Source organism: Haliotis rubra, unplaced genomic scaffold, assembly GCF_003918875.1.
Source record: "Haliotis rubra isolate DU_JTF1 unplaced genomic scaffold, ASM391887v1 Scf1372, whole genome shotgun sequence".
Classification (NCBI taxonomy): Eukaryota; Metazoa; Mollusca; class Gastropoda; order Lepetellida; family Haliotidae; genus Haliotis; species Haliotis rubra.
In genome coordinates this window covers 171,909-187,556 of record NW_025765306.1, presented here as the reverse complement: position 1 = coordinate 187,556, position 15,648 = coordinate 171,909, and the positions used below count along the sequence as shown (strand labels likewise).

Genomic DNA, 15,648 nt, shown 5'->3' with positions numbered 1-15,648 from the left:
TTGTTTCCAAAAACATTGACTCGATTTACATGTACTGGTATATACTACATATAATTACAGACTATTACCAAGTAATCTCAATTCTAAAATTTCAGAACATAAGGTACACAGCTAGTGAAAAACAGACATATGTTTTCACATTTATTAAGCGCTATATACCACCTGCCCTATTCCTGGTTGATGTAGGAGCTGACCAGCATAAAGAATTATGGATCGCACAAACCTTGTTACATGTCCCAAGTTATGTGACCTCCAGCAAACACTGTCTTTGAAATTATTTGAGAACACACAATGCTTTTCAAAAATGAGGTCAAATGTAACATATGTTAAATTTGAGATAGTCTGTCTCACAGTCCAGGAACCACATTATTTTTCACTCCATCCAACCCATTCTGCATTATTATATAAGTCTTAAATGATTACATTTTCTTCAGGTCTAAATTTGGGATTCCTTTCTCAGTGGAGTAGTACATGTTATGATTTTTTGAAATCTAAAGCTGCTCAAAATCAGATGGCATCTATGACAGAATTGACTTAAGAAACTGATTGTGAAAAAAATCTATCAGTATGATCATATTTGGAGCCCAAGATGGGTCTTTAGCAATCCTGATCACAACCATGTCAATAGGTGTCCAAACCAGCAAGTCACAGCAATCTTTACCCAAGATGTATAGCTGACCCTGAATTTGGTGATAGTACTCATGACTCTCAGACAGATGAAGACAGGCATCTTCCCCTCTCACTGAAAGTTTTAAAAAATAAAAATATTCAGTATTGTTAGTATGACTATACCTGGTAATCATTGCCTTCATATTCAGTGTACTGATAAATACCAATAAATGTAGTTATAAGGATGACATGTTAACATGTTTGAAGTTGTATTACCTGGTTCAGGGACTTACCCTGAGTACTGTTTTTGAGGGTCCCTAGGACTCATGCTCTTAATTTTCAGGGTTTCTTGACAACAAAATGGGGTCCTAGACACTTAATTATTATTATTAATACTGTTATTGTATTGTGCATCATGATCATCACCTTATTGTTACAGTAATTCAATTGGACATTGTACTATAATCCAGCTAGTAGCAAACCTTTTGATAACTTACTGATATTTTATTGGATATTTTACAAAAAGTATTTGGACTTTTTTCTAGCCCTGTGGATGTGCTAATAAATTTTGTTGCATCCATTGTCAATATAGGACACAGGAATTAAGTACTATTAATCCCCTGCTGGTTGTAAACTCATGATCTATGATACAGATATGACATGTGCTATTTCTGAGGGGTATTAAAAAGCATTAGCAAAGGCATACTAACCAAGACAGAATCCTTTGACTGTATCAACACCTGTTTCGATACCAACTGTTCTGGCAGCATATGGGCACTTCACCTCGATGATATCAGGTGTTAAATGCCTTGCTTCAGAAGACTGGTATATAACAGGCATCATGAAGGTAGTCTTAACTAGGCCATCTGGGGATGCCCCAAGAACACCAGATTCATGCAACCAAATCCCTGTAAACATTCACATGGAAACAGATCAGTAGTAAGGCAAACATATTTTTCAACTGTGTGCTGACATGGTTAAAATAAAAGGTAGTATCTTTTACAAACTAATCACACTTCATAAACAGTAATTTAGAGGCATTGAAATTGGAAAAAAGATAATAGTGCATTGTACCAAGAAATTAAATTTCAAATTCATTCTTTTCTGGGCAGGCTATGCTTTAACAGGGTGCAATATAAATGAGCAGTAAGTAATATGGGTGTCAAAAGATGTTATCATAAAGTTGTTTCCTGTTACATGATGCTGGAATTTACCTGTATGTTCAATCACACCACCACCAGCTTCATAGGCCCTGGTGCAACTGCCTCATGATTTATGCCCCAGGCAACACTCTTGACTGCTTCCAGATTGTATGCTGAGAGCAACCGCTTCATAAGTGATGGTGGATACCTTGAAAATATTGGACACACAAAGATAGAACATAACACAATGTTCCATGACCAAAGCTTATGAGTGAGTAAATATACAACACTGAAAATGGAGACTTGATAGGCTACAGCTTTGTGCATGCTCATAGTATCGAAGAAACTTCTCATTTAAGTATGTTTTACCTATTTCTCCTGATGCAACCCAACACAGCACCAAAGTTGGATGCAGTGATGCGGTGCTTCCTCACTATACACCAAAGAGGATTAGTCCTTTGTCCAATAGTCTTCTTTGCGATAAATGAAATGGATTGATTGTGACAGGAGGAGGGCCCTGCTCAACCAAGCACAGCTTACAAGGTGCTTCCAAGTATTGCTGGCTGAGAATGAGATCTTCTATAGATGAAATGATCCCTTCAGGTCCTTCAAGTGGTGGTTCTGGTGACAGTATCCACCGGAGTGCTACAATATATTGGCAGTTGAATAAGTTCCTAGTGTGTAAGTGAATTGTATTTCAATGACTGTCATAGATTAATAACAGTTTTAACAGGTTTTACTAGGTTTTCGCACATAGCAATGCCTGAACAAATTAGTAGACAAAAATATGGTGTAGCATACATTGTGTTTTCATTATTTGTAGAATTAAATACATGTTAATTACATCTTGGGCATGTTGGGAATTTTAATGTATATCTTCTACTCCTGTGTGATTATGGATACATTTATCAAACACATGTTCATTTGGGACTTTTCTTAATACAAAGGAAACACATGTGCAAAATATAAACAACATGATTTTTTGAAAATACTTGTCAACTTGTATTAGAAAGAAAATTTATTCATAATCAACTTGATAAGGATATCAATATAAATCCAGAAGTAATCTTTCTAGTAAAACGTTTCAGTAATGACTTGGCACAACTCACAAAACCTTATATATGTGGTATAGATTTCAGTATTGCATACTGTGCTGTTTTCACAACATCAATAACTTATGATTACACAAAGCCATTTAGAAAGTGGTCAAATTTAACATATGTTATATTTGGGATTACACTTTCTTTGTAAAAAATACAAATAAAAGTACTTCGCACCCTCAGAGTCAGGCACCCATTCATCAGCACGAAAGTCAGCTGCCTAACCTGATCAACCACAGCGACTTCCACAGTGTAATCCCAAATATAACATATGTAACATGAATAACTTAACAATTATAAAATAACTTAACAATTATTAAACATAATTAAAACAGCAAAACTCCAATTTGAACACATATCATTTAACTTAAAATAATCAGGCACCAGTGAATCGTCAAGCTTGTGCAGCTGATCATGTATGAATTTTCGGTCGTCATCTGTGACCTCTCTCGTCAGAGCTCTGTTTTGTGAAAGGTAAAAGGTAGTAACAAAGCAGAAAGCAAAAGGACTTCCACATGACTAAATTATGAAAGATTTGACCATACAGATATAATAATCACCGAAATTATGGAAAAGGCACAAATGCAGTTTTTCAATTTACTCACTTGTAATTAGGTTTTGCGAGGGGAAAAAGCTCCTCCATGGTGGCTATCTCTGGTCTTATTTTACTCTTTGGTGCATTAAGCCAGCTGCACTTCACATCTGTTTTGGTGGCTCTCCTATAACTGTTAAAACAACAATAGTTGAAAGAATAATAACTCAGTTAACAATAAAAGATAGAAAGGATCTGTCTCATTATGTAACTTCTCATTGTGTAATGAATTTCAAATTAGAAAAAAAATACATGAATAGTGGACAAACATAATTCGACATTAACCCATGATGTATCGACATGGTGCACTGAAATCAACAATGTCATTGGGTCCACAACACACCAAGTCACAACATCATTATGAATAGTTAGCCCTCTGTGATAAGCATGTAATACCTATATTGTGTGATTCAAACTTACCCAAAGAGAAGTGCAGCAGCCACATGGTGGCAGGAATACTGGCCCAAAGGACATTACGCAAAGATGAGTATGTTACGCCAAAGGCATCATTAAGGTGAACCTTTAACAGTTACATAAAATTAATATGTTGTTAAGCATCTCCAAGTGTGTCATCATCAATGCATTCATCCCAATTGTGGCAAAAACTTGTGCCCAACAGTGGCATACTTCATCAGCACTGCATTGGCCCAAAGCCAGCACTGCATTTGCCCACTGTCTGCCATATATTAACAATAATCTCAAATTATCATCAGAAAATCAGCTATTAATCAGCATATACTTTGTGTTTGAACATGCACTGAAAACTCAATACTCCTTCTGTTGTTCTAAATTTTTCCATGTCTAATATTGTAATACATTTTGATTTACATCACACAAACAGTACTTAACATGTAAACAGATAGTCAAGGGTGATAGGGATACACCATGTACACTAACCTGGGTAATTGTAGGATTTGGCATTGCAGAAAGGGCTAAGCTGCTTATGCCTTGCCAATATTTGAATCACAAATACAAGTATGTGGTTGAATTGTCAAAATTATATTTACCAAAAGGCAAGGCAATCACTCAACTTAACTTACAGTGCACATGTATGTGTGGCGTTTTGGTAAATATGGCATGCTACCTGGAATATTTATTGAAGGACTTACTATTGCTGTTGCTTTATATATATATATATTTATATTTTAAAGTGCAACCTGTAGAACACCCGAAGTTCAAATGCTATAATGATACCTATCAGCAAGTGATTAGTTCTGCCAACTTCTGGTACACACTTCCAATAAGAATAATACAGACATAACACATTGTACCATCAGAAAAAGATCATGCAGAATTCCCAATTTCTTTGACAAACCAATGGGTAAAGATTAATATTGAAACTTACTATTCATGATCGTTATTACATATACAAGGACGTGAAATTTGCAGCCATCATACCCACCTCCACTTTGTAAGATCTGTCACGCATCGAGGCCTGAACAACCGCACTTACGTGCAGACATTCTCTATCGAACAGAAACTTCAATACGTGATCACTGTTAACAGCAGTTTCCGACTTCCTCATCAGTTTCAACTTATCCCGCGTATAGTTTACCCAGAACATTATTGACAACGCCATATTGCCGGGATTGTTTGTCACCGGAAGTAGGTAATCACGTCGATTCTCGCATTGCCCCCGTGACCTACTTACGGGCCCTATACTCCCAGTAATTATCCGGTTTTCACATTTCAAAACATACAGCAAATAACGCTGTGAATCGCGACTTCGTACTGTGTCAAAAATGGCGACATTTTCGATGAAGCCTATTTTGAAAGGTCATTTTCAGCACTTGAACTTTGTCTAAAATAATAGTGGATGGTATGAAGAAACAGGAAATTTCCCGAAGAATTCGAAACTGTGAAGTGTATTTGTGTGCGTGGGATATTTTGATTTTTATTGGACTTGAAATTGAGGGTTGAAGGGGAAGGACATATATGTCCCTGTGGCATCCAGGGGGGTTAATGGCCCGTCTTTGGCCCATTATCATTGCTGCGGCCCGCTCATTTCTTATAACTAGAAGGCGGTTTCATGATAATTCCGTCCATTTTAGCTATAACATTACGATTTATTCATCATTGTCAGATTTAGTCAGTGTGCACATAATAAACGTGTTGAAGTGTGAAAAGGGAACTACACTTTCTGGCGATGGTGTAAGTTCAAGGACTGTGTAACAGGTAGCGTAATGAGGTAACTCCTTTAGACCAGTTCAGTTGCGTAATGAGTTATCTCCATTAGACCAGTTCATTGCGCGGCAAATGTTATGGCTGTCTGTGTGTTCCTTCGAAGCGTGAAAGCCACACAATTTCACGTTAACCATTGGTTCATCGGAGTTTGTAGGTTTGAAACTGTCATATATGTACCCGTACCGAAGAAAACAATAAATCCAAGTGTGCAGAGACGAGTTTTATTTGTGATTTACGGAACAGAGTGATATGATTAACCTTTGACCTAGAGGAACTTTGACCTGGTTTAAATAATGAATTTCTTTCACGAAAAATCAGCATAAAAAGTGTTGAATCACAATGGGGATAACTGAACTGTGTTTGACGATTTGGGGACGTATACCGGGTGTTGTATAACCGCAAATTTAACGTTATATCGACTCCGCTTAGGCTTATATCTTCACTTCAATTTTTCTTTATAATGCCGTTGTAAATATGTTGCTGGAAAAGAGTAACAAATGTCAGGGTGTGAAACTCCCAGTAATTTCAGCCAGACCACATGGCTGGGTAGATGTAAAACTTGCCAGCCCTGACAAAATCTTGCATGCTCACAAAATATCTTTATAGATGTCTAGATTTTAACTCGACCGTCGGCCAGGTGAATTTGAGAATCTGGCAGGCCGTGTTGAAAATAACCCGTCCCGGGCGGTTGGGAAGGCAGGTATTTCGAACGCTGCAAATGTACAAAACTATCTTAAGTTACACATATACGTACACGCAGGCACGCATACTTACACACATACAGGGTAGCAAAAATCGTGATTATCCCATAAAACAAACACGTCTCCATCGCTGCTGAGGCCATACTCTGTGTCCAGGACACCATTGACGTTACTGACGATGCTAATCGGTCAGACTGATGCCTCGAATTGGTCATCTCGGACGGCGTGTACTTGCGGCTTGTATTGCTGTCGCTGTAGAGGTGGCAGTGGTGAGTCTATCACGTAAGTGACGAGGCGGTATGTACCTGTTCAGGGCCCCGTTTCACAAAGCTCTCGTAAGTCTAAGAACTTTTCTCGTAGCATTCGTACCTCATATGCTACAGTATAGGAGGTAAGACTGCTACGAGAAAAGTTACGAGATCTTAGGCTTACGAGAGCTTTGTGAAACGGGGCCCTGCCCTGCCCTGCAGTTGTGACATGTGGCCGACCGCATCTGGGCATGTCCCGTGTTGACCAAAGCTTCTGATAACGGTCTTCTAATGGTGCTTAGCAATACGCGGAAAATCATTTCGGAAGTTGAAGCCGCGTCGCCAGTCTGCAGTCATCCGATGGCGTTGTTGCGTTGAGTTATTGTCTTGGGGCATGTTTTCCCTTTCCTCTTGCTGTACAATTGTGCTGACAGATGAATGAACAACCATCGTGTTCATAGTCTAACTATATATGTTGCACGTTCATGTCATGCTGATGTGTTTGGCCGCGTCGCTCCCACATGGTGGAGTTTTTGCGTTTCCCCCACATTTTGGGTGATATTAGGCCACACTATATTCTACCCGCACATATTTCTTTCAATGTATGCAGACATGAAACATTCATGATTGGTTTTCATTTTGTATGAATATCGGCAAAACCCCGTCTGGTGTTTCCACTTTTTCTGCTTTATTTTATAGGACCATTACATGGTGTTTATAATTACAGATGTTGTCAAGAACATAAATCATAAATGGAGTGCCATTGAAAAATATTTTTAATTATAGTTATTATAAGAGTCAGCTTGCATTTTAACTTTTTTTTCAAATGAAAAAGCTCCAGTTTATACATTCGTGAGCAGTTACACATAATTTCTTCAGAACAACACTATTTCGGACGTGATGTTTGAATTACGGGGAATGAATTATGCTAGGGCACTTATGAGATACATCAGCATCCGAGGTCAACCTTACTCAAGTAAGGCATATTTCAGTGTTAATCCCCTTGTGGCACTTTTTGATGAAAGAGTCTCCATCAAAGTCAACGATCTTCGGCCACTACAGCGAGTGACTGTACAGGCATGGGTGGAAGAGGGAAAGGCAGTGTTCAGCTCATGCGGTCATTTTCAAGCTGACCAACAAGGACTTGTCGATATAGCTGAGCATGCTTCAACGGGGGGAACATACAAGGGTGAGAGAATAACAGACTCACCCAACATAAACATAGGTTTTTGGAATTTTGCTCCTAATTAACATCTTAAATACTGACAAAGAATGAATGTGTTATTTACCAAGGTTCAGAAATAAATATCGAGAATATGGAGTCTTCCAAATATAGTTTGAATTATCTATCAGTGTCTGAAACCAACTATTGTATTGTTTCGGGCAAGCCTACCTCGGGGTGTGTTTTAGTTCATTTTGGAAATCATCTACAAAGAAAAACTCCACAATTCACAATCCCATTTGCGTTTGTAGATTCCCTCTTCGTTTTGACTATTTGATGGTCAAATGTTTTTTGTTGCCTACGAAAACGTATCTGCCCAACAGATTTTCAATTATGTTTTTTTCATTTGCATGACACATGACACAGGTCCTGTAAGAGCGACGATTTCTGTTGTCAATGAATTTTTTAAGTAAATACAGGCACCTTTGTATTTGGAACTACAGGACACTAAGATCTGTATCTTAGTAAGGACGTCTCGCTGAAAAAACTTTCGAACTCAGTGTTTCAAATCAATCATTGGATTTATATCTTATGTTTGGAAAGGTGTGAAACCAAAAGTTGTTGGCACTTGAAAGGAATATTTGGGCCTACATATGCACAGACAAACGAACAATCATCACAAGTTTGTCCTGAACTGGTTGCCATCATAGCATTGTCATGAAACCTTAACACTGTAAAGGTTCTCTGTAACACGGTGGGATATGGGTTTTGATACAGGTCATGATAGCATGGGACTCTTCTGGAGTATGAAGCCTGTTCCAGGGATATCAAAGGATTTGTTTCTAAGAAAGAGTGACGTGACGACACCTCTGGTCTTCAGACTGTCTGTAATTGATGACCACATTCCCCTTGAAGACCTGCAGCTGGCCACACCAGTAGTTCTAGCAACAGAGGAGGTAGAACGATGGTACAAGCACTATGCTGTGAGAAGGACTGTCGTGAGAGAAGGTTCCAAAAGGGGAACTCTCTTCATGCCAGAAGGTAAGTACCAGGCCTGTCCAGGTTCAGCAGTGTTAGATTTACCTGAACCTGAACTTGTCAACCTGTGTTTGAAATTGTTTTCTTTCACCAAGGCTGAAATCGTAAAACACAGGACGTTACACAATTGGGAATAATATTATTTATGTATAAAGGTGCAAAGCTGTGTAAAATTGTAACCATCCACTTGTTTCGTTCTTCAACCACGTTTAAACATTCAAATGTTTTCGTGACGAAAATGCTCCTAATGAAATGTTTCTTAAATGTGAGGCGAAGGTCCGTTTCCCGGGATAATAGACATGTTTGGTTCCACTGGAGGGCTGAAGGAGTCCCGTGCAGCCCTGTTGGCGTCCAGAGGTTTCGCCTCCTATGCTCTTCCTTTCTTTGGATATGACGATCTCCCACCGACATTGGCTGACTTTGACTTTGACTACGTACTGGTATGTTCTTGCACACTAAACTGGGATGTATTTGAAAGTGCCTTTGCTACAGCCTTACTCACAATAGAGTGACTTAATCTTTAAACATTGTTTAACATTTGATTATTTATTTAAGTGTTTTTGGTTCGCTGAATATGATTCCAACTAGATTGTTGTGATATTAAACATGTTATTTACCATGACTTTCGTGTCTAGCCTTTGCTCTGTTGCAAGTGAGCCTTTGCAATGTTGCTGACTTTGGGGGATTTTAAACTAAAATGGCCTTGTGAAACGGTCTAAATAGTTATGACATTGTGTAAGACGTCGCTCAGGTGGTCGTAGCGTCACAAGACTTTCGTGAAAGCGCACCTCGGAGTGTAACTTACAAAAATAAGTTTGTTTGGTTTTATTCAGGATGCTGTTGACTGGTTTGCCTCTCATCCAAGTGTACGTCAAGGTGGTATCGGTGTGGTTGGTATCTCAAAGGGAGGGGAACTCGCCTTGCTGCTTGGCATGGCCACTAACAAGGTAAATGTGCTTTACAAATCATGTGAATAATTATACTGCGAAATCCCCATATAAACTGTCAATGCAAAAATTGACACTACACCAACAAGTTAAGATGCCTGCATTTTATATCATACGCATTATATGGGAGCAAATTGTTTAAAAAACAACAAAACATTTGAAGACCTTTGCCAATGCTGCGATGGATGTTGTTACAATTACCCCATTACTTTGTTCAAATCGCATATATTCTGGTGGGATATAGCCTTGTGTTTAAATCGGTCGCTCGTCACGCCAAAGAGCGGGGTTCAATTCCCAACAATGTGTGAAGTCCATTTCTGGTGTCTCCCGCCGTGATATTGCTGGAGTAAGTGAGTGAGTGAGTTAAGATTTAACGTCACATCGGCAATATCTCAGCCATATCGTGACGAGAACAATTATATGAAACAGAACAATTTATATCAATATGAAAAACAATAAACTGAGAAAATAAAAACATGTCATCGAAGGATGGTGAAACTACTAGAATATCACAGCTCTTAATTTAAAACTAGTACGCTATCACAAAAATAAATCCCTATAGACAACAATACAATATGAAAACAAGTTATAGATCGCCAACAACTGAAAGTAGATCACCATACCAGGGACCATGAGAACTTACAGTAGCTTTGCTACCTGCATGGACCCTAGTTATCCACCACAACTCTACAACCGTTCACTATTTCTTCACCAAACTTGGCACATAGATAGATCTGGTGGTCTACCGGTGCCTTTTGGTAGTTTTGGATTTCTGATTAAAATATTTTTTGTGTTTCCATGGGAACAAGTTTGACTTAGGCTGAAATTGGTGGTAGTACTCTTTTCCGGAGCATAACGCTAAAACCGTTCAATGTTTCTTCACCAAACTTGGCACACATATAGACCTGGTGGTCTACTGGTGCCTTTTGTTAGTTTAGGATTTCTGAATAAAATATATTTTGCATTTCCATGGCAACAAGTTTGACTTAGACTGAAATTGGTGGTAGTGCTCCTTTCTGGAGCAGAACTTTGATACCTTTCAGTACTCTCCTTCCACTTAGTTATATACACGCCAAAACATTTGACATAGTAACTCGTAGACATATTCATGAAGAGTATTTTGCCATTGCGGGGGATATTGATGACTTTGTCTTCTTGTTGGATTTACACCACCCCTTCAGCAGCTGGCGATTGTGGGAAAAGTTAGCCTAAATGTAAAATAACAGAAATTCTACTTTAAAAAATGTGGTAAGTTTAAAGTTTACTTTAAAAGTTTTGGGACTTACGTATCCTCGAAGGACGACAGTAATTTTACGATACTTGTTACCCCCTTTGAGGGTACAGCCACTAACCGTCTGAGTTACCAATCTAAACTACGAATCAGTAAAATACAGCTATCTACACAACATATTAATCAAAATTCATCAATTTAATCAATTTCTTTAAAAAATTCAATAATTAAATGAAAAGTAACAGAGGTAAAAAGATTCTTAACTGTTTTCACATTGAAATATCTATCCCTTACGATGGAGAATTCACACACATCGGCAATATGTCAGCAATATCATGACTTAATAGGGTCATATGTTAATAACAGGTAAGATATATGATAAAGTGTGACACCCCAACCCCCACCCCTAAGGGCAGTAACACAGTTAGAGATTTAAAACTAGCACGTTAACTCAGTAACATATATGACAATAAAGCGCAATACAATAAAAAAGGGCTAATGATCGCCAGCAACTGATAGTACATCACCATACTAGGGACCATGGCCACTTACAGTACTTTTGCTACCGACATGGACCAAAGGAAGAAGGACACAACTGTGTGACATTTTCACCTTGCCAAACAATGTTTTTAGACCAGAGACAGAGCACAGTGGGTCAATGTTGATTCAAAACCAATGATGCCCTCTATTCACAACCTCACAAACCATGTTGTTTTCTTAACAGGTGAAGGCATTGGTGAATATATCTGGTCCTCCTTACTATTCCATATGTGATCTGAAAAGAAGTGGACAGGTGTATTGGAAAGGGGTGAAGAAAGTACTTTAAACCATTTGTCTAATTCGGACTGTGTAATATGTATGATGAGATAAATGTAACATTATTTTTAATGTTTTATAACTTTCAACAATAGCCAATATATTTAATTCCGTGCCTTTGTGTTTTGTCGTTATTATAAGGCAAATATTGCATGCAATAAATTTTAGATGAAATTGTCTTCATGGGAACTTATGGGTACAATTCTTTCCGTGAACAGAATACTATATTTGTGCCAATTATAATCGTTTTGATTGATCAATGACATATATTTTAAATGTCAGTTGTTTTACATATGATCAGTGATGTAGATTGCAACTTATGTATTCAATTTGTAATTCTTGACATTGGCAAGTGCAAAGTGGAAAGGGTTGAAGTAAGCTTGTAGGATTTTGTTAGCGTTCTATTTTCGTTTTAGGGTACATCCAAGTATACTGAAGCATACAGATGAAGGCACCTACCTCAGAGACGTCGATCCCAGTGATGGGGAAATTATTCCGGTTAGTACATTTTGTCATTTCATGTCCGTTGTTGGTATTCTGATTATCAACCTGAGACGTTGCTGTGTGAATACAAGGCAGGACATATTATGTGTAATAGGCATTTGAAGTTGGAAGGGTTGGGTTGGGTAAGGTTGGAAGCGTCACATCTTGATATGTGATGAGAACAAGTTTGCATTAATAAACATTGTAAGTACATATTTCAAAAACATATATTCATTACATTGTCATTTAAAAGCAGACAAAGTCATAGCATCAAATTTAAAGGCAGGAATTTGTTAGTCACATTTCAGTTACAATTTATGATAGTTACATTTCACAGTTACAATTTATGATACCAGATCAACTTCCCTCCAGGTAGTTCACTATCAGATGAGCGCTCACGCGGGAGAACAGATCTTTAAGGTTTGTTGCATCATAATGTGAGTCCCTTGCAGACGATAAGTCCACGCATTCAAGCAGAAGATGCTTGATGGTGAAAACCTCATCACAAAGCAGCTTTTGTGTTACCTGCTATGCCGACGTGACCCGGCAACTAGCAGAGGACGATGTCACATTGGCCAGTAGAGAGTCGTTGTAAAGTTCTAAAATGTCCAGAATGATTGGGTGACTTGAAGTAACATTTTGAAGTGCTTGAAGGCAAGATAATTAATCTGTGAAAACGATGAATTTTTTTGAATGATTCTGCTATTTAATATAGGTCAAAGCTGAAAAGATAGCTTTGGCCTCGGCTGTGAAAATGGAACTGTTGTCGGGAATCCTAGAGGAGACAGTCTTAGATCAAGGTATACGAAATCCATGCAAAGATATGGATTGAACAATTTTGTTAATGCGAAAAGGATACTACAAACACCACTGGCACATAAACAAATCTACTCGCACATAAACAAACCTACCTCTTTCTCTATTTGGAAATGTAAAGATTCATTTTATGTATTCTTATTATCCATGATTTACACTTGCCAGGAGGAGATTAATTTCTTCCAGTTTAGGCAAATGTGTCAGGTACATTAAGCATCAAGAACTTAAACGTATCTCTTTAGGCATGGAAGAACAATGCCAAGATCCTGTATTTGTGTGGCAATGATGATGGCGTGTGGATGGATACATACGCTGAAAAGTTCATGGAGACCTGTCCTGAAGAGAAGCGGAAGAACGTTGAACTTGTCATCTATCCAGGAGCAGGCCACTTTATCCAACCACCATATACGCCTGTGTGTAGAGCAATGTACCATAAAACGTTAGGTGAGTAGTTACAGTATGAACTCATTGGACCCACAGTTATACATTTACCCATACATATCATTGAACAGCTTCCGTGGGTTTTCAAAACTCATTTGTTACTGTTGTAGGGTCAAGCTTGAGGTTATTAAAATCAGATAAAAGACTTTAACATTTAATTAAATGTCGTTAAAAATAGTTTACGTTGTGAAAGCTAACTTTGTTTGAGGAGGGGTGGTTCCATCGTTAGATCCCTTTCCTTTTATATAGTACTTGGGTAGGATCTATATACCTATATGTCTTTCTAACGCTGTTTCTAAGCGTGACACGCCCCTGTGCATGGACCCAAGCTGGATTTGCACCATCCCTTCAGCCGCTGGCGACTGTAGGAAAATTTAGCCATACTTTAAAACCAGGAAAATGCTACGTTTAAAAAAAATGTTAAGCTTAAATTTCCTTTGAAAGTTTTGGGACTGACGTATCATTCGCAGATTTAAGGCACTTGTAGGTTATATGTGTAGAATGTACTAAGAATGCGATTGTGTATGTCTGTCCTTTACAGACATAATGCTGGTGATGGGAGGACAGCCAGAAGCTCATGCTGCAGCACAGGAAGATGCTTGGACGAGACTACTCCATTTCCTCCTCAAACATGTTTCGTAGCCAAGGCAGATATGCTACTAACATATCGAACACATACCCATAGCTGGTATCTATTCTATTGCATAAAGGAGAAACTTAGTAACAGTCTGAAGAAAACATTCACTTCACTGAGCAGTTACCCTAGCCCATCTTGTGTTATAAACTATTCGGCCCTCAAGACATCCTAGCCAGGACCTACACCTGCTTCATCGCTCATCCGAATCGCCGTTCCACCCTGGACCCTTTCAGTGAAGAACAAAGCCAACATTGATGTCAACTTTTCCAGGCGCAAGATTATCAAGATCCTCCTGCAGACATAGCTCATGTTTTCTTCATTTTCTCCAATTATAATAAAATTTGGAATGACAGGATTTTCTATACTCATTCTGTTGTAAAAGGAAATCGAAATGACTTATTTAAGAAATACAGTTCGCTCTACCACCATGTATAGTGTAATAAAGCACACTTTCGCCCTGAACTATTATAACGTTAGTGCACTCAGACGCGTGTCGTTTTATGTTGGCTATGTTGGACTTCATAGTTACTAGTACTCGTTGGGAATAGCTGGGAATTACTGATTCATTCATATTCAATTAGGTACATTCATTAGTGTGTATTTCAAATTGTGAGCTATTCATCATTGACAGGTGTTACCTCACTTGGCTGTGAACCCGTGAAGATCCGGGTTAGAATTGATCTTCAGTAACACACGCTTGTCGTCAGAGGCGACTAACGGGACGGGTGGTCATGTTCTCTGACTTGGTTGACACATGTCATCGTATCCCAATTGTGTAGATCGATGCTCATGCTGTTGATCACTGGATTGTCTGGTCCAGACTCGATTATGTACCGCCTCCATATAGCTACAATATTGCTGGGCGCGGCGTAAAAGTAAACTCACTCACTTGGTTGCGAATGTATTTCCATCAACATCCAGTACAATTGTAATGGAAGGTCATCCTGAAGCTCATGCTGCTGACATCTGACTAAGGGAGACTAAATGTACTAATAACATATTTATAAGATGTAACAGTTTACCCCCTTCCAGGAGCATGTCCTTTGGTATCCATAGCAACAATATCATATCCATCTCCTGAAATACAAATCATATCTCGGAAATGATCATGACTGTCGAACTATGGAAGAATTTTCTCCAATTAAAATGACACGATGGATGAATGAAAGGATGGATGGATATTAACGTGGACATCAGTCATAAATAATATTGCTGCTTCTATGAATAGGTAAATATGTAGTATACTAAAACACCGCATGCACCGATAGCATTGGCTTCATCAAGAATGGTGTTATGGATACAATTACTGTAGCCAGCCCTGCCACACATTTCCGGGATCAAATGTCAGTGCGATAGATCCGTCACAAATGTGGAATATTCCTTAATGCCGTTATAACCGACAAACAATATAACAATCTGATAGCTACTGCTATCTATTTTCAGGAGTCAATGCATATGGTGGACAGATTAATGGAATAAAGCTGAAAATATCATCTTTGTC

At 38.4% G+C, this 15,648-nt stretch overlaps 3 protein-coding genes across 3 annotated transcripts; 1 reads left to right on the top strand and 2 right to left on the bottom strand.

Annotated features, from left to right (window-relative positions):
- Positions 1–518: 518 nt before the first annotated feature.
- LOC124268353 lies at positions 519–2,946 on the bottom strand. Its single transcript, XM_046703328.1, has 5 exons — positions 2,937–2,946; positions 2,121–2,268; positions 1,889–1,959; positions 1,320–1,517; positions 519–742 (listed from the first exon to the last, which is right to left on the bottom strand). The coding sequence occupies exons 1-5, from the start codon at positions 2,944–2,946 to the stop codon at positions 519–521; spliced, it is 651 nt and encodes a 216-aa protein (XP_046559284.1).
- Positions 2,947–3,452: 506 nt separating this feature from the next.
- Positions 3,453–5,022, bottom strand: LOC124268351. The gene is given in 4 exon segments (XM_046703327.1): positions 3,453–3,576; positions 3,864–3,916; positions 3,919–3,963; positions 4,846–5,022. Coding segments are annotated over 4 exon segments (399 nt in total).
- A 3,504-nt stretch (positions 5,023–8,526) lies between these two features.
- On the top strand, positions 8,527–14,566 carry LOC124268350 (acyl-coenzyme A thioesterase 1-like). The gene is made up of 5 exons (XM_046703326.1): positions 8,527–8,779; positions 9,047–9,216; positions 9,610–9,723; positions 13,312–13,513; positions 14,052–14,566. The coding sequence occupies exons 1-5, from the start codon at positions 8,527–8,529 to the stop codon at positions 14,150–14,152; spliced, it is 840 nt and encodes a 279-aa protein (XP_046559282.1). The 3' UTR covers positions 14,153–14,566.
- The last annotated feature ends 1,082 nt before the right edge of the window (positions 14,567–15,648 follow it).

Excerpts from the sequence above, each read along its gene's own strand:
- LOC124268353 (XM_046703328.1), bottom strand. Across the intron at positions 1,518-1,888 it reads AGTCAAGAGTGTTGCCTGGG|GGATTTGGTTGCATGAATCT; the intron begins GCATAAATCATG and ends GAATGTTTACAG. Across the intron at positions 743-1,319 it reads AGTCAAAGGATTCTGTCTTG|TGAGAGGGGAAGATGCCTGT; the intron begins GTTAGTATGCCT and ends TAAAACTTTCAG.
- LOC124268350 (XM_046703326.1), top strand. The coding sequence starts at position 8,527 with ATGGGACTCTTCTGGAGTATGAAGCCTGTTCCAGGGATATCAAAGGAT. Across the intron at positions 9,724-13,311 it reads TTGGCATGGCCACTAACAAG|GCATGGAAGAACAATGCCAA; the intron begins GTAAATGTGCTT and ends GTATCTCTTTAG. Across the intron at positions 13,514-14,051 it reads AATGTACCATAAAACGTTAG|ACATAATGCTGGTGATGGGA; the intron begins GTGAGTAGTTAC and ends TGTCCTTTACAG.